General features: G+C 40.4%; 1 protein-coding gene across 3 annotated transcripts in view; it reads right to left on the bottom strand.

Moving 5' to 3' along the window:
• Window positions 1-23,336, bottom strand: part of LOC105485788 (maternal embryonic leucine zipper kinase) — a 120,664-nt gene that overhangs the window by 5,461 nt on the left and 91,867 nt on the right. For all 3 annotated transcript variants that reach the window (XM_071078009.1, XM_071078011.1, XM_071078010.1), the window contains 5 exons: window positions 21,606-21,737; window positions 15,515-15,637; window positions 7,083-7,314; window positions 3,092-3,188; window positions 1,765-1,933 (listed from right to left, as the gene is read on the bottom strand). In XM_071078009.1, coding sequence (XP_070934110.1) covers window positions 1,765-1,933; window positions 3,092-3,188; window positions 7,083-7,314; window positions 15,515-15,637; window positions 21,606-21,737 — 753 coding nt within the window. The remainder of the gene's footprint in view (window positions 1-1,764; window positions 1,934-3,091; window positions 3,189-7,082; window positions 7,315-15,514; window positions 15,638-21,605; window positions 21,738-23,336) is intronic.

The following is a 23,336-nucleotide window of genomic DNA, read 5'->3' as shown; positions in this document are numbered from 1 at the left end:
AAAGTGTTAAAGATCTAAAGTTAAAGTTTTTGATCTTAGCACTCTGCTAATTAGACCATGGGCCTATACATGGGGGGGGGGGTAAAGTGCTCAACACTGATAGTAATCCTTGATGTTGGAAATACCACCTTATACTAATAAAGTATTTAATACGCCACGTAGCATCCCATATGTAGAGTCTTGTTTCTACATCTCAGCCCTGTGAGGTTGCCAGGGTAGGCATTTTTCCAGATTTTACAAATGAAGAAACTGAGGAGATCAGGAATAAAATGATTTATCAAAGCTATATAGTACAAAGCTGGAGCCAGAACCCAGGTCTTCTCATTCCCAATCTTGTGGTTTTTCTCCTACATTCTGGAAGTACTGGAGAACTCCCTAGAAAGCCAACTAATACCACAGTAGTTTCTATTGAAAAATGCATTCAGGTTCCAAAATATTTACATAAGTGACCATTTTTAGAACATTATCCATTAGTATTTGGTAACTGCTGAGCTTCTCAATAATGTATATATACATATATATGGTTGAACTAGTTTCCTTAATTTTATTTAACATTTTTCAGTGCAAAGGTACTATGGTTTTTTTAAATCCCAGTGTCAGTCCTTGAAATACTTAACTATCTCCAACCAGAGAAATTTCAGAACAAAAGAATAAAATATGCCTAATAAACAGCCGTATGTAACGTAAACTTCTCAGCACACTACGTAAGTTCAAGGCAATGACTGCTAGTGGATAAATCCTATCTTCTTCCACTTTAAGACAGAACACAAATGAGATCTCAGAACATTCTCCTCTGAAACACCCTTCTGCCCAATAGCTCAGCATTTTCCTTCCCTCAAACCACCCAGATTTGCTCATTACGAGAGTCTTAGTGCAAAAACTAAACACAGACCCAGTCCCCAAATGATGGGCACACTACCATCTTCTCCCCCGCTCTGGGTCCACACCTCTTGGAACGTGTTTTTACTATAGCACTGAGCCCAGTGTGTCAGAACAACATCCCAGCCTGTTTTCACAGCCAGCCTAAGAGTTCCTCAAGGACACGGGCTCTGTCTCATTCATCCCTTTACCTCTTAATTACTCCCCTTCCACAAAACAAACATGTATTCATTAGGTGTTTGAATGAATGCTCAGAGAGAATCCAAGAGAATAAAAAGTACTTTATATCAACTAATAGTTTATTTTTCCTTTCCTTCCTTGACCAAATATATCGTCCACACCAGTGACACATTAACCCTTTTAAAGTATACTGGGTCTATTAAATAAGATCCACATCTTTTTAGCCAGGCCTTGAGGCCCTTCCAGCCTACCTTCCCCATTTGTCACTCACTGTTTTCCTGACACACACCACATTCAAAGTTCCAATTATCTTCCCATGCATTCAAATATTTCATGAGGGCCTACAAAGTATCAATGAATCAGGGACACAACTAAGCTCAAGTCCCCCTCCTTAAGGCAGCTCTCAGTTCTCCATCTGTGCCCACTGCTTCCTCACCTCCATGTTGCCCCTGTGACCAATCCCTCCAACTGCTCTTGAATATTTGAATGATAGCTGTTTGCTCCTTGAAGGGAGTGACTGTATCTATTTACCGACTGCACAATAACATACATATTTTAGTTGCTCAAAAAACATATATTAACTAAGTGAATAAATACTCAAATAAAAAACACTAATAAATTCATTCAGTACCTTTAAAAAAAAAAAAGGCAGTCCATTAGCAGTCAGCTTCTGAAATCCATATGAAAGAATTCCAGCCTGCTTACCTTCAGTCTTCTGGGCCCATCTCTGGCACAGCCTTTCCTTTTGCTCCTGGTGAGCACAGTGATAACCTTATCCAACCCCCTTTCAAGGCTCCCAAACACTTTGGCTCCCTTTCTTTTTGGAGTCTCCTCCATATGTGCTTGGTTGAGATCCAGTTCCACTGAGCGGCACCTGAAACAAAACAAAAAAGGCATGAGTAGAGCTGGGCCTCCGGCCTGTGGGGTCCGCAAGGGCGAACTTTTGTCCCTTCATACACATTAGGGTGCCTCATTCAGGTATGCCAGGGCCAGATCACCTCTCTCCTCATCAGGAAGCACCAAAGCCATTTCCTCCTGGACAGGAGCTGTCACCCTTCCACCAGGCAACTGCCACTCAGCAAAACTATTTATCCCCTTCCTTTTTAAAAAATGTCATATATATAGAAAAGTTCAAAGAAGAGTACAGTGAACACCAGTATATCCTCCTAGATTCAACAATTGTTCATATTTTGCCACTTTGCTTTCTGTATGGATATAGATAATATATTAATGTGCATATGTATATAGATATATACTGATATATATATCAATGCATATATCTATATACATAAATTTAATGTATATAGGTAATACATTAAATTACTTATAAGTAAATTTAATGTATTACTTATATACATTAAATTTACTTATTTGCTAAGCCAACTGAAAGTAACTCATCTGAAGATATCATGACACTTCACTCTGAAACACTTCAGTATACATCTCCAGTGAATAAGGATGCTGTCTTCCATAAAGACGATACCATTATCACATCAATAAATTAATAATAATTCCATAATATCTAATACCCGGTTCACATTCTAATTCTCCCAATTGTCTCTAAAATAGACAATGCCTTTAAGAAATTTCTATAAAAGAATAGCAACTTGAAGGGTTACCTATGCTGCAGAACTTTTCATACAGAGGATTTTCTTTGAAACAACAGTGAGTATCTTTACGATTTGGGAGGACTACAATCTGTTAGTGGATATCTATATTTCACTGGCCGAAGAGAAGGGTAAGATGGGCCTCAGAGAGGCAACTAGTTGGCTGGGATGGGGTCCACTGTCTTCCCAGCCTGTTGTACTTAAGGTGCCGTCCTACTGCTGATCAGTTTCACAATTCTACCCCATGAGGAAGGCAGTAGCTACATGTCCAGGAATGGCCACAGGTCATCCACATATAAACAGATATTCCTACTCTCCAACAGAATCTATGTGATGATTTACCTTAATCAGGTCTATTAATATATGAAAAAGGAAATCTGGTTACATACACTAAAGATTAGAACCTAAAAAAACCAAACGCTTACCGTCTCTCAGGGCTAATGACACCTGTCATTAACTTGTCTGTTCCTGTTGAATTTACTGGCATTTTAATTGGAGTTTCTTTCAGGCACTGGTTTCTAGCTATTAGAAACAGAACAAACACAATCCATATGCAGCACATACTATGGTTCTGAAATTTCTATTATTAATAATAATGCATGTATCACATTATTCATTGACTCAGAAATAGTATAATCACTTGACCTGTGATGTCAAAGGCTCTAACTCTTTCAAGAAATGTTTCCATGTGATTTATAATAAAAACAAAATCATTTTGCCTTGTAATGTGTGGCTCTTCTTTTTTTTCTTCACTGCAAATTGAGGCCATGCTTTTAATTTTATTACAAACATCATATGATAAATCTAAACAGATCATAAAAATACAAATCTCATAATTACTGATTCTTTTTCTAAAAATAAAAGTCAATCTGTATTTGTACAAGGGCCCAATTTATGCTTTTAATTGATCTAATATTAAAAGGTGTTAATTCAATTCATAGCCCGATTAAACTCATGTTAGGCAAAAAGAACAGACCCCTGTGAAAGCTTGACATAAGTTATTAAAGAGATGTAAGCTTTGGCCAGGCACGGTGGCTCATGTCTGTAATCCCAGCACTTTGGGAGGCCGAGGAGGGCAGATCATGAGGTCAGGAGTTCGAGACCAGCCTGGCCAACATGGTGAAACCTCATCTCTACTAAAGATACAGAAAAATTAGCTGGGCCTGGTGGCGGGCGCCTGTAATCCCAGCCACTTGGGAGGTTGAAGCAGAAGAATCCTTTGAACCCAGTAGACGGATGTTGCAGTGAGCCAAGATCACACCATTGCACTCCAGCCTGGAAGACAGAGTGAGACTTCATCTCAAAAAAAAAAAAAAAAAAAAAAAAAGAGATGTAAGCTTTGATTTTTTTTATATTCTCTGTTCTAGAATTTTATGTTTTATTCTAAGTAGGGTATTTGCATTCCAGATAGTTTGTGACAAATTTGTACTAACAAATCTGGTTATGCTGATTAGCTCATGATCTAAAAGTTTTATACCCTTTAGACATAATATTCACACTATAAAAACAAAGATATAATATCAAAATTTGTAAAAGAGATTAGGGGCTTGGTTTTGTTTATGACTATTTGGCTATATTCTCACTTTGCACAAGAACAAGAAAATAAGAGCAATCAGAAAGATCTATAAAAACGGTTTTCATCTTTGTATACAGACAGTATCTATCACCATACAGAACTGACCTTCAACAAACTGCCAATGCCTGCATTGTGTAGGAGTGACAAAAATGAAATTAATATTTATGTCAAAAATAACTCACAATGAAAGTAAAATGCAGGGCTGGGCATGGTGGACTCACCCCAAATTTACTTTGGGATTACTCATCCCAAAGTAATCCCAGCACTTTGGGAGGCCGAGGTGGATGGATCACCTAAGGTCAAGAGTTCGAGAGCAGCCTGCCCAACATGTTGAAACCCCATCTCTACTAAAAATACAAAACATTAACTGGGCATGGTGGTGCACACCTGTAATCCCAGCTACCCAGCTACTCAGGAGGCTGAGGCAGGAGAATTGCTTGAAACTGGAAGGCGAAGGTTGCAGTGAGCCAAGATCACGCCACTGCACTCCAGCCTGGGCAACAAGAGTGAAACTCTGTCTCAAAAAAAAGAAAAAGGAAAAGAAAAAGAAATAAAAAAGAAAAAGAGAAAAAGAAAGAGAAAGAGCAAGAGCAAGAAAAAGAAAAAGAAAAAGAAAAAAGAAAGGAAAGGAAAGGAAAGGAAAGGAAAGGAAAGGAAAGGAAAGGAAAGGAAAAGGAAAAGGAAAAGGAAAAGGAAAAGGAAAAGGAAAAGGAAAAGGAAAAGGAAAGGAAAGGAAAGGAAAGGAGAGGAGCAAAGCGCCAATGGAAGCTAGCAATCATGGCTTCAGCCACTTGCTTCCTTAAGTGGCTCTTGTGTTTAAAGAGAAACGACCAATAATAATAGCTTTGACCAACACAATCTTTCTCGTCATGACAACATATGTCAACTGATAATATTTCAAGATTGTAAAATAAATTCCAAACTACCCACACTGTAAAACCTTCAGAGTTACACAAAAAGTAAAAAATGTCAATAATGGAAGGGATTATGGCACTAAAAGTTTTTTAAATAAAAAAGCCCTGGGCCGGGCACAGTGGCTCATGCCTATGATCCCAGAAATTTGGGAGGCTGAAGCAGGCAGATCACCTGAGGTCAGGAGTTCGAGACCAGTCTGACCAATGTGGTGAAACCCCGTCTCCATTAAAAATACGAAAATTAGCCGAGCATGGTGGCAGGTGCCTATAATCCCAGCTACTAGGGAGGCTGAGGCAGGAGGACTGCTTGAACCCAGGAGGTGGAGGCTGCAGTGAGCCGAGATCGCGCCACTGCACTCCAGCCTGGGCAACAGAGCGAGACTCCGTCTCAAAGAAATAAAAAAAAAAAAAGAAAAAGAAAAAAAGCAAAAAAAAAAGGCCTTGAATGAGCTAAGGTGAGCTGAGGTCCAGTTTATCTCCCTGCCCAATCCCATGATTCACAGAGGGTACTGTATTTACAGTAAGAGAAAGAACAGAAAGAGACCCTTTCATTGGGAAAGAATGCAATAGCAGCTACCATTGCAGGGTAGATGCTATCTCACTGAATTCTCACAACAACCACAGGAAGTGCCCGCCCCCCCCACCCACCATCTCACATACACACACAGACACACACACATCAGGACACCAAACTGGTCTCACATTTTGGGGGGAAAGTGTTATTTGAGTTGATGAAACGGAAAATGTCATTAACATAAAAATGGGACTCCTAGCAAATATTCTGGCAAAGTCTTCCATAATATCTTCATAGATAAGAAGTTAACCCCTCAAACCGGCTACAAGCTGCATTAGTGAACTAGAAGCACAAAGGTAGGATGCGGTTTCACAGCAGTTCACATGGCAATGCTCCAGAGTTTAGGTTTGTTAGAATCTTAAAACTAGAGAAGGTCACAATTGCTAGGGGAAAAAAGGCTAATAAAGTTTAGGTAACATTTTTCAAAGTGACACAAACAGGATCACCAAAAATAAAATTCCTTTGGGCTCTTATTATTTCATTACATAAATATGGCCCCTATTATGTACTAGGCATCAGGCCTAGTACTATGTACCAGACAGGTATGGCCCCTACTACAGACCATGCCATGCTGCAATAAACAAGGCAGAGAGTCTCTACTGTCATGACACTTACCACCCTATCCTCGTGAGACCCAGTCTAGAAAACTCAGTTTAGTTTTAGGTACTGTATTCTAAGAGGCAGACTGACCAAATAGAATGTGTCCAGATGAGGCCAGCAACCAAAACAGTGAAGTATCATAAAAGAAATGGTTTAAATAACTGGTGATGACTAAACTGAAGAGGAAACCAAGGGAAATGAGGAAGTTGTAGTAACTGGACAAAGACAGATATCTGGAAGGGCATCACAGATTCACCCTGTCTGTTAAGGACAGGCAGTAATACCATAGGGCAGAATAGGACCAGACACCAGAACTGGAGCTCCAGGTAAGTAAAGGCTCAATGGAGGCGTCAGCTTGAGTCGTAAGTCGGGGTAAAGGTGCATGCAAGGTCTAAACCTGGGTATATGACCTTGGACAAATCACTTCACTCCTTCTGAGTCTCAGGTATCTTAGTTATGAAAAAGGGAGTTTGATTAAATGAACTCTAACTTGCCTTTCAGCTTTGATATCCTACGATGCTATGATTCAATTTTATAAATGTGAAAAAGAGGAAAAACTCGGTATCATTTGAGAAAAAATTGAAATTGACAAATATGCTTTCATTTCAACTAATGCAAACGACATGATAAAAAAGCATCTTGACTTCTAGAAATTCCTGAAAGCAATGCTAGTCACTTCTGACCTGCTATACGTTTACTTAATGTGGTAAGAAAAATGAAACTTCTTACTGCTTAATTCACTTAGCAAATACCTTTTGAGGGTGTAGCGTAACGATTTGGTGTAGTGAGTATTTCTCTCTTATGCTGGTTCTTATTAACTGGAGTCTTTGGCTCAGGAAACATAAAGTACTCTTCATTCTTTACAGCAGACTTAGGAGTATATACATTTTCTTTGTTCTTTAATTTATTTGCAGGTGTTCTGCATAAGGCTGGAGTTAATGATTTAGATTCTACCCCATTTGATTCTGTCCCATACTTGGTAAACTGGAAAAAAAAAGTTACTTGATAAAGCACACTGAAGAAGAAAAGTCAATTTCTTTACAACATTCCTTAATCATTTGCAAACTACCTTGTACTATTTATTTATTTATTTATTTTATTTTATTTTATTTTTGAGACAGAGTCTCGCTCTGTCCTCCAGGCTGGAGTGCAGTGGCCGGATCTCAGCTCACTGCAAGCTCTGCCTCCCGGGTTCACGCCATTCTCCTGCCTCAGCCTCCCAAGTAGCTGGGACTACAGGCGCCCGCCACCTCGCCCGGCTAGTTTTTTGTATTTTTTAGTAGAGACAGGGTTTCACCGTGTTAGCCAGGATGGTCCCGATCTCCTGACCTCGTGATCCGCCCGTCTTGGTCTCCCAAAGTGCTGGGATTACAGGCTTGAGCCACCGTGCCTGGCCCCTTGTACTATTTATTAAAATGAATTATCAAAAGGTATTATTGACAATATTAGGAAATTTGAAAATATATAGTTTTCTTTAATACATGTAGAACACTTTAGTCTGTTCTATTGACAGTAATTTTCAACATGATACAGGTTGAGTGTATATACATACTCAGATCCTAGGCAATATTGTGAATGGCCACAAATCAATCGCTAAGAAATGCTTTCCATACCTAGATAGATTATGGCATTATGGCATAATCTATAGATAGTCACGGCTTGCCTCTGATATATACCAAAAAAAAAAAAAAAAAAAGTTTAGTCAGCAATTAGGGGAGAAAAAACATGTTATTAACTACTCTAACAGAAATGTTGGATAAAAAATACTTTTTAATCCTTTTAAATTTATGGTTGAGCTTGCAAGAGAATAAGGAAAATCCTAAGAGGCCAAACTAAAAACCTGAGAATGAATCCAAAGGAGTAACCAAGGCTGAAACTCTCTGCTGCCCTAAGGGCATCTATCTTCTATCTCTGATAACCTACAGCTTGTGTTTCTACAGCCACAGAAGCCTTGGGCCTCTGTAAGGTGGTGAGTTAGATCCAAAGCTCCCATGTAAAGCCAGGAAGCGCTATAACTATAATGAAAGGCTGAGTTAAATATAAATCTGCTCTTCAAAGGGAATAGGCAAGAAAAAGAGTGTCTTGGTCTTGGTTCTGAGGGAGGAGAAAAATGAAGCTTCTTTTAATAATTTGTAAGTAAACACAGGCCAGTCTTCAAATAAATAAAGGTCCAAATTAATACAACCTGCAAGGTTCCAGAAACCTCACGCCTAATTTTAACTTAAAGTAGTCCTAGGCTGGTTGTGCGCGAGGAACCTGGTAGAAGCAAGCACAACTCCTACCTGAAAGAAAAGCTTCAGTCCAACCCAACTCAAGACCTTAACCCAAGCCTCAGATAATTCCCATAGAGTTCAAAGAAAAATAAACCTACAAAAGAAATTCCAAAAGACACAAGCACTATGAGCATAAAGATTTCAGGTATTAAAATTATCAAATACAGAACATAAATAAGTATGTTTGCATGTTTAAAATAGCGAAACAAAAACATGAGAAAAGAACAAGACTACCAAAACTGTTCAAATAGATTTGAAAAATAAAAACTTCTAGAAATAAAAACATGATAAAAATGAAAAGTTCAATGCACATGCCAAATAACAGAATAAAGGAAATAGAGACATTTGAATAGAAATATAAATCTGAAATTACTCTGAATGTAGTCAAGAGAGAAAAAGATATAAGATACATGAAAGATGGTTTAAGGAAACAGAAAATGAAATAAAGTAAGTCCAACATAAGGCTATTCTAAGTTACAGAGACAGATAATATGGACAATGCAAAAGCAGCAATTCCCTCTACTTCTTTTCCCAAAGGAAAAGAAATCAATACATCAAAAAGATACCTGCACTTGTATTATTTATCACAGTACTTACTCACAATAGCAGAGATACAAAACCAACCCAAGTGTCCATCAACGGATGACTGGATAAAGGAAATGTGAGAGAGAGAGACACACACAGAGAGAGAGAGAGACAGAGAGAGAGAGAGAGTTAGAGAGAGAGAGAGAAAGAATACTATTCAACCATAAAAAAGAATGAAATCCTATCTTTTGCAGCAAGGTGGATGGAAGTGGAGGTTATTTTAGTGAAACAAGCCAGACACAGAATGACACATATTGCATGTTCTCACTCATAAGTGGGTGCCAAAAAAAGGTGTACACATGAATGTAGAGAGTGGAATGACAGAAAATGTAGACTTGGAAGGGTGAGGAGATGGGAAGGGGTAGGTGATGAAAAATTACTTAAGGGGTCCGATGTACATTATTCAGGTGACACTTTAAAACCTTTCACTTGACCACTATGTAGGTAAGAAAACTGTACTTGTACCCTACAAATGTATATAAATATTGTTTTTAAGAAAAAGCACACTGGGCGCGCTGGCTCACACCTGTAATTCCAGCACTTTGGGAGGCCAAGTCATGAGATCACCTGAGGTCAGGAGTTCAAGACCAGCCTGGCCAACACGGTGAAACCCCATCTCTACTAATAATACAAAAATTAGCTGGGCATGGAGACAGGCACCTGTAATCCCAGCTACTCGGGAGGCTGAGGCAGGAAAATCGCTTGAACCTGGGAGGCAGAGGTTGCAGTGAGCCGAGATCGCGCCATTGCACTCTAGCCTGGGAAACAACAGAGAAACTCTGTCTCAAAAAAAAAAAAGAAAAAAAAAAAGAAAAAAGAAAAAGCAGTATATTATTCAACAAATTTTCCAAATTTGATTAAAAATACAAATCCCCATACATAGAAAGCATGATGAATCATAAACAGGATACATAAAAGAAATCCACATCTCTACTTACCAGATTATACAACTGTAGAGGACACTATCCACAGAGACACCACTCAGATGGTGTGCTCCCTGGAGGTGTGCAGTGCAGTAGCCCTAACAGTGAAGCTGCAGAACAACAAAAGCAAAGACATGGCCCTAAAAGGAGCCAGAGAGAAAAGACAGACTAACTAAAAAGGTGCTAGACTGAGGTTAGTTTTTCAATAGCAACAATAGAAGCAAGAAGAAAGTAGAATGATATCTTCAATAACATCCTGTGAATCCATAAATATTTCAAAATAAAAAGCTAAAAACATTCAAGAGCTAATACACTGGACACATCAATAGCATGTAATCCAGGAGGGGTAATCAGAGTTTAAGTGTTCTAAGGCCTTCATATTGTTTAGAAGGAAAGTAAAGATACAGATTCACGGCCGGGTGCAGTGACTCACACCTGTAATCCTAGCACTTTGGGAGGCCGAGACAGGTGGATCACCTGAGGTCAGGAGTTCGAGACCAGCCTGGCCAACATGGTAAAACCCTGTCGCTCCTAAAAATACAAAAAAATTAGCCGGAGGCCGGGCGCAGTGGCTCAAGCCTGTAATCCCAGCACTTTGGGAGGCCGAGACGGGCGGATCACGAGGTCAGGAGATCGAGACCATCCTGGCTAACACAGTAAAACACCGTCTCTACTAAAAAATACAAAAAACTAGCCGGGCGAGGTGGCGGGCGCCTGTAGTCCCAGCTACTTGGGAGGCTGAGGCAGGAGAATGGCGTGAACCCGGGAGGCAGAGCTTGCAGTGAGCTGAGATCCGGCCACTGCATTCCAGCCTGGGTGACAGAGCAAGACTCCGTCTCAAAAAAAAAAAAAAAAAAAAAAAAAAAAAAATTAGCCGGACATGGTGGCGGGTGCCTGTAAACCTAGCTACTCAGGAGGCTGAGGCAGGAGAATCACTAGAACCCAGGAGGCAGAGGTTGCAGTGAGCCGACATCATGCCATTGCACGCAAGCCTGGGCAACAGAGCAAGATTCCATCTCAAAAAAAAAAAACAAAAAACTACAGACTTACTTTATATTTGGTTAAATATGTTAAAAATTTAGAGTAAACATTAAAAGAATATAAATCAAATAGAAACCAATAAAATGTGGGGGGAAATTAACAGCAAAAAAATAAGAAACAAGGGGGAATACAGAAAAAGACAAATAGGAAACATAAAAAATGAAAGATATATAATAAATAAATCCATAATAAAAATAAATGTAAGTTGGGTAAGCTCACAATTCAAAAGACAGATTTTCAGTTTGCATACCAAATCTAGCTATGTTATTTATTTATTTTTTTGAGACAGAGTCTTGCTCTGTCGCCCAGGCTGGAGTGCAGTGGCGCGATCTCGGCTCACTGCAAGCTTCGCCTCCTGGGTTCACGCCATTCTCCTGCCTCAGCCTCCCAAGTAGCTGGGACTAAAGGCGCCCGCCACCACGCCTGGCTAATTTTTTGTATTTTTTAGTAGAGACAGAGTTTCACTGTGTTAGCCTGGATGGTCTCGATCTCCTGACCTCGTGATCCGCCAGCCTTGGCCTCCCAAAGTGCTGGGATTACAGGCGTGAGCCACCGCACCCGGCCTAACTATGTTACTTTTAAAGAGATATACCTAAATACAAGGTATGAAAGGTTTCATTGTTTCATTTTTTATTTATTAAGGAAATCTTAATTTCTTTAATTTTATAATAGTTCTTGTATCAGGTTAACCAGTTTCCTCCCATCTTCTTATTCTTTAGGCATGATTTAGTTATTCTTGCCCCTCTGTATTTCCACATACATTTTAGAATCATTTTGACTTATTTTACATCCACTGAAAAGTTCAGATTACATTAAATTTAAAATTCATTTTGGGAAAAAATGAGATCTATACCTTCAAATCTCCCTATCCATAAACAAAGTATACCTCTTTTCTTTCAGAACTCTGTGTATTAGCCAAGGATCACAGCATTTATTCATAGAAAACAGCTAAGTAGAAACAGTGAGCTTTGAGGTGTTTTAATTTGTCCTACCTATCCCCATTCCCCTCTCTCCAGCTCTATAATCGTCTTAGAAACTCATAGCCCACAATCATGATGAAAACCAGCAACCTAGGAGCCACTGGACGGGGCAGAACAGGCTGGAGCTCCTTCAAAGGTTTATGCTCAGAAAATTGTCATTATTTAGCCTGGCCAGTAGTTCCCTACAAGACCCTATTATGAAAGCTGTCTTTTTTAATTCTTTGTTTGTTTTTTATTTGAGATGGAGTTTTGCTTTTGTTGCCCAGGCTGGAGTGCAATGGTGCCAACTCAGCTCACCACAAACCCCGCCTCCCAGGTTCAAGCAATTCTCCTGTCTCAGCCTCCCGAGTAGCTGGGATTATAGGCATGCGCCACCACACGTGGCTAATTTTGTATTTTTAGTAGAGACGGGGTTTCTCCATGTTGGTCAGGTAGGTCTTGAACTCCCGACCTCAGGTGATATATCCACCTTGGCCTCCCAAAGTGCTGGGATTACAGGCATGAGCCACCGCACCCGGCCTGAAAGCTGTCTTCATTTGACCTTACTCAGAGCCTGCCCAGTGTGAAAAACCTTTTCCCCAGTGGCATCTGTTAAAAAGATTTAGAGGTGCCAGGCACAGTGGTTCACGCCTGTAATCCCAGCACTTTGGGAGGCCAAGGCGGGTGGATCTCTTGAGTCCAGGAGTTTGAGAACAGCCTGGGCAAAATATTGAGACCCTGTCTCTACAAAATAATTTTGTAAAAATTAGCTGGGCATGGTGGCGCACGCCTACAGTCCCAGCTACTGCTGCCGAAGCAGTGGGTAACAGCTGGTGATGACAATAGACTAACAAAAATGCTGAAAAGAAAAAGTTGGAGAATAAGATGTCCACAGTGACTTGGAAAAGCTCCAAAATATACCAGGGAATCTACAAGCCCAATGTACATGTATAGGATGTGCTCATACCCAGGGCTGTGCATTTGCTCAGGAAAGACTTTAGAAGGGGCTGGGCGTGGTGGCTCATGCCTGTAATCCCAGCACTTTGAGAGGATGAGGCAGGTGGATCACTTGAGGTCAGGAGTTCAAGACCAGCCTGACCAACATGGTGAAACCTCGTCTCTACTAAAAATACAAAGTTAGCCAGGTGTGGTGGCACATGCCTATAATCCCAGCTCCTTGGGAAGCTGAGGCAGGAGAATCGCTTGAACCCAGGAGGCAAAGATTGTAGTGAGCTGAGATCACGCCATTGCACTCCAGCCTGGGCAACAAGAGCGAAACTCTATCTCAAAAAAAAAAAAAAAAAAAAAGCCATACTTTGGAAGGATCTAAGATCTCACCTCAAGCTGACCGTGAGGTTCTATACAAATAGGAAGTGAAATCTAAGGCAGAGTTGTCGGCTGCCTGGCTGAAAGCTGAAGGCATACCCCAGATGTACACAGAGCCGGCACAAAGACTGAGAGACATATTGATTCCAGGCATCTAAGGAAACCTCGCCAAGCATTAGCTGATCGCTATGCTAACTGAGCAGAGAAAAGGTATAGTAAAAATATGGTATTATAATTTCATGGACCATCATCATAAATGCAGCCCAACACTGACCTAAATGACTTTACAGAATTAGTTCAGAAAAGTCACTAAACAACAACAACAAACAGCAATAATACCAAATCCTGAGGGGATAAATCTGATTATCAGAGCTGCCACATTATATTATTTTAAATGTCTAGTTTTCAACAATTACAAGACATATATATGCAAAGAAGTGAAAAAGTATGGCCGGGTACGGTGGCTCACGCCTGTAATCGCAGCATTTTGGGAGGCCGAAGCAGGCAGATCACCTGAGGTCAGGAGTTCAAGACCAGCCTGGCCAACTTGGTGAAACCCCATCTTTACAAAAATACAAAAAAAAAAAAAAATTAGCCAGGCGATGGCAGGTGCCTGTAATCCCAGCTACTCAGGAGGCTGAGACAGGAGAATCGCTTGAACCCGGGGGGCAGAGGTTGCAGTGAGCAGAGATCACACAATGCACTCCAGCCTGGGTGATAGAGCTAGCCTCCATCTTTAAAAAAAAGGATGGCCTATACACAGGAAAAAAAAAAAAAAGCAGTCAATAGAAATTGTCCTTGAAGAAGTCCAGACATGGGCCTTACCAAGCAAAGACTGAAAATCACAGTTTTTAAATATATTCAAAGAACAAAAGGAAATGTCTAAAGAACCAAGGGAAAGTGTAAGAGCAATGTCACAATAAATAGAGAGTATAAATAAAGATAAAATTATTTAAAAGAACCAAACAAATTCTGGAGTTCAAGAGTACAATAACTGTAACAAAAAACTCACTAGAGGGATTAAACAGCACTTTCAGTAAGCAGAAGAAAGAATCTGAAACTTCTGAAACTTAGAAACAAGTTAACTGAAATTAGTCTGAGAAACAGAATGCAAATAGATAAAGAAAAATGAACAGGGCCTCAGAGTACTGCAGGGCATCATCAAGTGTGCCAATATACATGGAAGGGGAGTACCAGAAGATAAAACAAAGAGAGTAGGGCAAACAAAATATCTGAAAACTTCCCAAATTCGATGAAAAACATTAATCTATACTAATCTTCATTAATCTAAAAAGCTCAACAAACTTAAAGTACAATAAAAAGATTATCAAAAGGAAAGAAAAACAGATCAATCGCCACCGAGAGTTGGGAGGGGAAGTTAGCCACAAGGGGAATGAGGGAATTTTGAGGAGTAATGAACTGTTTTATATCTTAATTTTGGTGGTGGTTATACAACTGTATGCATTTGTCACAGAATTACACACTAAAAAAGGTGACTTTACCTATTTAACTACATGTAAAGTATACCTCATTATACCTCATTTTAAACAAAAAAGAAGGCCGGGCACGGTGGCTCACGCCTGTAATCCCAGCACTTTGGGAGGCTGAGGTGGGCGGATCACCTGGGGTCAGGAGTTTGAGACCAGCTGCCGACATGGTGAAACCCCGTCTCTACTAAAAATACAAAAAATAACCAGGAGAGGCAGCAGGCACCTGTAATCCCAGCTACTCAGGAGGCACGAGAATCACTTGAACTTGGGAGGCAGAGGTTGCAGTGAGCCAAGATCGTGCCACTGCACTCCAGCCTGGCCAACAGAGCAAGACTCAGTCTTAAAAAATAATAATAATAAACAGGAAATAAAGGAGCAGTAAAGAGCTCTAAAATAGGATCTTGGCTTGCTTCAAATTGGATATAATTGACTTCCCTTTCATTCATATTCCAGTTATCTCTCATTAACGTTTTCGGTGGCTTAAGCATTCATTAAATTTGCAAGCACACCTTGGTTTCACATTACTCTGGTTGTTTTTATAATTGAAACAATAGATTCTGCCTTAAATAGTAATAAAAATTACTAACCTGTGATTTTTGGGGAGTAGCAGCACCTGTTGATAAATTATCTTCACACCAATCATAGTCTATTAATCCAGTCACATAATTTTCATCACTTGTGGTCACATCTTCCAGACTCCGATTCTTTGACTATTCAATGAAAGACAGAAGAACTTAAAGACAACAGTATTATGATTCAATATTTAAAATACAGTCATGCATCACTTAACGACAGAGACATTCTGAGAAATGTGTTATTAGGCAATTTTATCATTGTGTGAACATCATAAAAGGTACTTACACAAACTGAGATGTCAGAGCCTATTACACACCTAGGCCACACCTAGGTTATATGTTATAGCCTATTGCTCCTACACTACAAACCTGTGTAGGATGTTACTGTACTGAATACTGTAGGTGGCTTTAACACAACAATAAACATTTATGTATCTAAACAAATCTAAACATAGAAAAAGGCCGTCCCCGTGGTGGCTCATGCCTGTAATCCTAGCACTTTGGAAGGCCAACACAGGTGGGATCACTTAAGCTCAGGCGTTCGCGACCAGTCTAGGCAATATGGTGAAACCCCGTCTCTACAAAAAATAGAAATTAGCCAGGCATGTGCCTGTAGGCCCATGTACTTGGGAGGCTGAGGTGGGAGGATCGCTTGAGTCCATGAGGTGGAGGTTAAAATAAGCAGAGATTGTGCCACTGCACTCCAGCCTGGATAATACAGCGAGACTCTGAAAAAAAAAAAAAAAAAAAAGAAAGAAAGAAGAAAGATAGAAAGATAAGAAGGAAGGAAGGAAGGAAGGAAGGAAAAAAGAAAGAGAGAGAGAGAAAGAGTAGAGTAAAAACATGGTATTATAATTTTATGGGACCATCATCATAAATGCAGTCCAATGTTATCTTTATGCAGCACAAAACTGTATTCCAGGCATAGGGCAAGGCCTTGGAAACAAAAATGAATAGGAGACACTATAATGAAGGAGCTGACCATCCAGTCAGAAAAAGGAAGTCAGAAAATTTCAGTTCAAATTATCAGAAAGGAAAATGTCTGACTCTCAAATAATATGTCTTGCAACATTCTTATGTTATATGGCATACTACTTTTCATTACCACATAATCACTATAATACCAGACGACTCTACTGCAAATTTACAAATAAAAAGATCTGACAAAGTAGAGGATGGAGGGGAAACAACTTCGAAATATATGTTTCTTCTTTGTAAAAATATACAGGGTAGTGAGTAATTTCTACCAGGAAGAAAATTAGCCTTATGAAGGATCTCCCAGGGACAGGACATTTGGGGTCTTGTGCTAACAATGCCACCAGATAACTTACGTTCTTTCATTCTTCCTCCTCTATAAACTAAGGGTATAGTAATTATACCCTGAATTCAAGACTGTGGGTGTACTTGCATTTTATTTCTCCTTTCTTTCTTTTCCCTTAATATCTTGTTAATCTAGCCAAGCAATTTTACTTGAATTTGTTATATCTCATCCTTTTCTTCCCAAAGTCATACTGCCACTATCCTAGATCAAGGACAAATCTTCTCATACCTAGACTATTCAAACAGACAATATTGTCTGTACCACTCATCTTTCCACCCTCCCAACCAAGGATGACAGAGTTCTCCAGGATTACCAGTTACCATCATTTGGAACTGGGTGCCTGAAGAGCTAGGCTGAGAAAAATCCTAAAGCTAAGTCTAGGCTTGGTGGAGGGAAGTACAGTGCTGTATGAATGACGGCTGTCACGGGTACTCCGGTAGGGACTAATAGCACACACATCACCCCTGACTGAACAATTGTATACACCACTGGACGAATTTTTCAAAATCATGTTCATGTCTCTCTCTCTTGCTCAAAAATCAATGGCTCCTCATTAATTATTGAACAAAGTCTAAAATTCTGATGTGCATTTTCAGGTTTTCTACTATCTGGCTCTTGTCCACCCCTCCAGCTCACTTGCTCGCTCGCTCGCTCTTTCTCTCTTTCTCTCTCTCTTCCCCTACTTGAACTCTTTTTAAACACAAGTCCAGCCACTGTCAACAGAATACATCAAGCAAAATTAGGTGCCCATGCTTTTGCTGATTCCATTTATCTTGCCCTGAATGTTGTGCCACTTCTTTTCCATCTTTCCAACTCGACTGTTGGTCCAGTTTGGATCCCATGGTGATCATTCCTGTCCTCTAAAGCTCCTCAGGGCACCTCTGGCCACTTCTCTGGCCCCCATCATCTACTATGATGCAGTATTATCTATGTATATATATGTCTTGCCTCAACTTGACTGGTAGAGAACAAGTACCCTACTTTACACAGATTTGTTTCCCAGCAGCCCAGCATGGGGCCTGAAAATGCTAATGACACTGATGATGATGTGGTCATTTGTGATTCTTGGATCAGTCTGTATTGCTGTTTCACTGAAAGGGCCATCTATTGATTGATTATCAGGATTACTTACTTTCTTATAAACACCCCAGAGAAAAGGGATAATTCTATCAAGGGGAAGAACAGTACAACCAGACTATGTGACTTGCTTCATGTCTCAGCAATTTGCATAAAGATCAGAAGAGAACCCAAAATTTGATTTCTATTTCACTTCTTGTCACTAAAATGTCTCTTGATCTGCCATAAAATTGATTCAATAATATGACTTTGCAAATAATTAAATTATTAGGTAAATGTTCATTATGTAGTAGATGGAAGATAAGAGTAAATATCTTTCCAGGTCTTTTCCACTTATAATTCATATAAGCAGATCAATTGAGATCAGGTCAATTCAGATATAAGAAAATCCAGGCCGGGTATGGTGGCTCACGCTTGTATTCCCAGCACTTTGGGAGGCTGAGGCAGGTGGATCATCTGAGGTCAGGAGTTCGAGACCAGCCTGACCACATGGTGAAATCCCATCTCTACTAAAAATACAAAAATTAGCTGGGTGTGGTGGCATGTACCTGTAATCCCAGCTACTCAGGAGGCTAAGGCAGGAGAATCACTTGAACCCAGGAGGCGGAGGTTGCAGTGAGCCAAGACCACACTACTGCACTCCAGCCTGGGCAACTGAGCGAGACTCCGTCTCACAAAAAAAAAAAAAAAAAAAAAAGACAATCCAATGGCTTAGGAAAATGTCTCAGGCCCCTTAACTGAGGTGTCATAAATTTTAAAATTTAATGAAAGTGGTTTTTCTAAACATAGAGGTATAGGTATCTAATAGTTTTCTCCAATTACCTTGAGCAGAAGCAAAATTCAGGGTTTTGCATTTCCCGGGACCCAAATGTGTTACTTGCACCTGAAAGTTTAAAGGGTTTGGCAGTGTGGGCGGGATGAGGGATTGGCTGATTCACGGAGTCCATGTGCAAAAGAGCTGCCTAGGCACAGAATATTTACCAGCCATTAAAACTCTCCGACAACAGACTAGAAAACCATGCAGGAATAAGATTATCTCCCTTCAGAGATTTCTTTACACAATAGCCAGTGTACTGACCAAGCAGGGAGGGAAAAAGGGGGGCAGGTTAGGTCTGGCAGTGACATAAGACCCACTATACCTGTAGCACATGACTGATGAGTACCAAAAGGAGACCTAAATGAGATATTAAAGGAATTTAAGGGAGGGGGAATTCAACAAAAGATCACAAAAGAGGTGGCATTTTAACTTTTTTTTTTTTTTTTTTTTACAGTTTTGAGGCCTACAAAGGGGAAAAAAAGAAAAAACTTTCATCCACATAGTCTATTGTGTTATCTTGAATTTCATAGAGGGCCAACTACCTCTCTCTGAGGATGAGGTGCAATTTCCTAGTGCTAAGATTATTTACATTGCAACCTGAATTAATCTGAGGGAAGATGACATTACAAAGTTCCATACCCATCTGGCAAAGTATTTGGATAGCTGAATTTTAAGCCATGGGAAATACAAAGAATCACACAGAAAACAAGGACTAACACAAGCATTTAGGAATGACACGTGCCTCTATGTATGTAAGCTTCTTCACCATTTTAAACGGCCACGACAGGCCAGGTGCAGTCACTCATGCCAATAATCCCAACACTTTGGGAGGCAAAGGAGGGAGCATTGCTAGAGCCCAGGTGTTCAAGACCAGCCTGGGCAACACAGCTGGACTCCATCTCTACAAACAATTAAAAATTAGCCAGGTGTGGTGGCACACACCTGTAGTCCTGGCTACTTGGGAGGCTGAGGCAGGATGATCGCTTGAGCCTGGAAGGTTGAAGCTGCAGTGAGCCATGATTGCACCACTGTATTCCAGCCTGGACAACAAAGCAAGACTTTGTTTCAAAAAATAAAACAAAAAATTTTTTTGAAGTCCACGACAAAGAAAACTGAGACAAAGACAGCAAAGTAGAGAAAAATAATTTGGTTATAACTCACTCTCATGCAAGAACTGCAGGAGCTCTAGCTACTGCTCAGAATAACACAAGAAGAAACACTAATCAACATGCTCCATTTCGGTATGCAAATTTTAAAAGAAACAAAAGCCTAAACCCTTAACATAAATATCAAAATATTTATCAAAATATTTTATGTCTTATAAAGTATTATATATTCTGTATCACAGATCTTATTCCCAACAATTTATTTGTTCTCTGCAATTCAATAATGTGTCCTTTAAAAGCACTTAAATGCATGTAAATTATATAAAAGCATACTTAAAAAAAGACTGGAAAGACACAATAAATGTTAACTACATCCTCCACAGGTAGTTGGTTTATAGGTAAATTCTATTTTCCTTTTAGCTCTTCTGTGCCTTAAGCATTTTCTTTTTCTTTTTTTTTTTTTGAGACAGTCTTGCTCTGTCGCCCAGGCTGGAGTGCAATGGTACAATCTCAGCTCACTGCAACCTCCGCCTCTCCGGTTCAAGCGATTCTCCTGCCTCACCCTCCCAAGTAGCTGGGACTACAGATGCTCACCACTATGCCTGGCTAAGTTTTGTATTTTTAGTAGAGACGGGGTTTCACCATATTGGCCAGGCTGGTCTCAAACTCCTGACCTTGTGATCCACCCGCCTTGTCCTCCCAAAGTGCTGGGATTACAGGCATGAGCCACCACGCCCGGCCTGGCTTAAACACTTTCTACAGCCATCAGGAATTGCTATTATGAAAAAAAAAGGGGCCGGGGGAGGAGGTTTGTAAAATGCCATTTTAACATTCAGAATTTTAGAGGCTGGACACGGTGGCTCATGCCTAAAATCCCAGCGCTTTGGGAGGCTGAGGCGGGAGGATCACTTGAGGCCAGGAGTTTGAGACCAGCCTGGCCAACATGGTGAAACCCCATCTCTATTAAAAGCACAAAAATTAGCTGGGCATGGTGATGTGTGCCTGTAATCCCAGCTACTCAGGAGGCTGAGGCAGGAGAATCACTTGAACCCAGGAGGTGGAGGTTGCATTGAGCCAATATCATGCCACTGCACTCCAACCTGGGCAACAAGAGTGAGACTCCATCTCAAAAAAAAAAAAAAGACTGAAAGGATACAGTAAACGTTAACTACATCCTCCATAGGTAGTAGGTTTATAGGTAAATTCTCATCTGTGGCTTAAACATTTTCTACAGCCATCAGGAATTGCTATTATGTAAAAGAAGGGGCTGGGGGAGGAGGTTTGTAAAATGCCATTTTAACATTCAGAATTTTAGAGGCCGGGCACGGTGGCTCATGCCTATAATCCCAGCACTTTGAGAGGCCAAGGCAGGCTGATCACTTGAGGAAAGGAGTTTGAGACCAGCCTGGCCAACATGGCGAACCCCCATCTCTACTAAAAATACAAAAATTAGCCAGGCATAATGATGCACACCTGTAATTCTAGCTACTCGGGCGGCTGAGGCACAAGAATCACTTGAATCCAGGAGGCAGAGGTTGCAGTAAGCTGAGGTCACGCCACTGTACTCCAGCCTGGATGACAGAGTGAGACTCTGTCTCAAAAAAAAAAAAAAAAAAATTAGAGCTCAACTTTAGATCTTCCCATTTTTCTCATCAAAAATATTGAAATCATAAAACGTCTTGCCTCTGACTCCTTGACACCAGAAAGTTTACCATCCCAGTAGTATACGCACTCAGGAACAGGGAGGGCATGTGGCAAGACACAACAGGCTGTAACACTTACCTTGATGTCTGTGAATGGGGTAGCACTGGCTTGTCCACAGGAGAAAGAAGAAAGCCTTAAACGAACTGGTTTTCCCCGAGCCTTCTTGGCTAGAAGCAGAAGATAGGTAGCTGTGAGGTGATCATACTGCCACTAAAGGAAAAGAAAATCAAGTTGGTTAGAAGACTACTTGTTTGTGGAAATGATGTTCTATTTTCAATTAATTTTTTTCTTCAGTATAACATTCAGAACTTTAAAAGCCAATAGGTTTACAAGGCATATGATGGAAAACAGCAACCATCGTACCACACCTCCACACACATACAATTTCCACTCCCCCTAAGGAACAACTTTTAAACACTTTTAGCTGTTTCTTCTGTTATTAATTCTGTATTTTTTTTTTTTTTTTTTTGAGACAGAGTCTCGCTCTGTCGCCCAGGCTGGAGTGCAGTGGCGCAATCTTGGTCTCGCTCTGTCGCCCAGGCTGGAGTGCAGTGGCGCAATCTTGGCTCACTGAGAGCTCCGCCTCCCAGCTTCACGCCATTCTCCTGCCTCAGCCTCCCAAGTAGCTGGGATTACAGGCGCCCGCCGCCACACCCAGCTGATTTTTTGTATTTTTAGTAGAGATGGGGTTTCACCGTGTTAGCCAAGATGGTCTCGATCTCCTGACCTCATCATCCGCCCACCTCAGCCTCCCAAAGTGCTGGGATTACAGGTGTAAGCCACCGCACACAGCCTTAATTCTGTATTTCTAAACTAAATGCTTACATGGTTTAAAACTCTTTTTAGCTTCAAATATTATGTATACATTTCCTAGTATGAGAAATACGAATTTAGCTCTAGTACAACTCCCTCCCTTTCCCATACATCTTTTCCCTGTATCCTCCTACTATAATTTTATCACAATGTTTAGCTAAGTTAATATTTGCATTATGATGATTATGTAAATAGCATTCACAACTAAGCAGGGATAATGTTCAAAATATTTAATTGGTACCCTGACACCAACCATCAAAATAGAGGCCAAGAGGTCAGTAGGGTCCTAGGAGACGCCTGCCTTTCCAATTATTAATCTTTTAATTGTGAGAAGAGGGGAGGGAGTAGTGTCCAGGGTGTCTAAGGGAAGTAACAGGGCAACATGGAGGGCACTGGAGACAGTGGTTATTTACCAGTCAGTATATAAATACACCAATATTTTAACAACCAATGTGGTCATGCTGGCTGAATATCAGCTCTGCAGCTAAACCACACAGGGTGCTATTCTTGCATTTCCATTTTTTTATACCTTTGTTCTTCCTGAAGATAAAAATAAAAGAGTCAGTTATTCCTCACAAATTGAACTCCACCCTCTTCAACACTTTACCTCCTCTCAACATGTTCACACACATCTGCTAACTGCTTCCCCACTTAGAGAGATTCCACCAGATGTCTGCATCCTCTGCTCCACTCTGGACCAGCTTCTCAGCCAGCTACCCAGTTGTCAGTCTAGGGATTCCTTTCCTCTCTATCTTACAATGTAGCCCCAGTTTCCTAGATCCTAAGTATTCTTCTTTCTTGGTTTACTCTCTCATTTTGGTGGAACACATCCTCCAGTGACTTCCTGAGGGTGCGTGCACGGGACGCAAATTTTTTGAGATCTTGCATGTCTGATAAATGACTGCATTCTATCTTCACACTTGATTCTGATTTGGTTAAGCAGAGAATTCTGGGTTGATAATAATCTTCACGGTTTTGATGGCAATATACTCTTCT

Source organism: Macaca nemestrina, chromosome 14 (assembly GCF_043159975.1).
Source record: "Macaca nemestrina isolate mMacNem1 chromosome 14, mMacNem.hap1, whole genome shotgun sequence".
NCBI lineage: Eukaryota > Metazoa > Chordata > Mammalia > Primates > Cercopithecidae > Macaca > Macaca nemestrina.
Note: the sequence above shows the minus strand (reverse complement) of the source record. Positions and strands in the feature narration are given on the sequence as shown.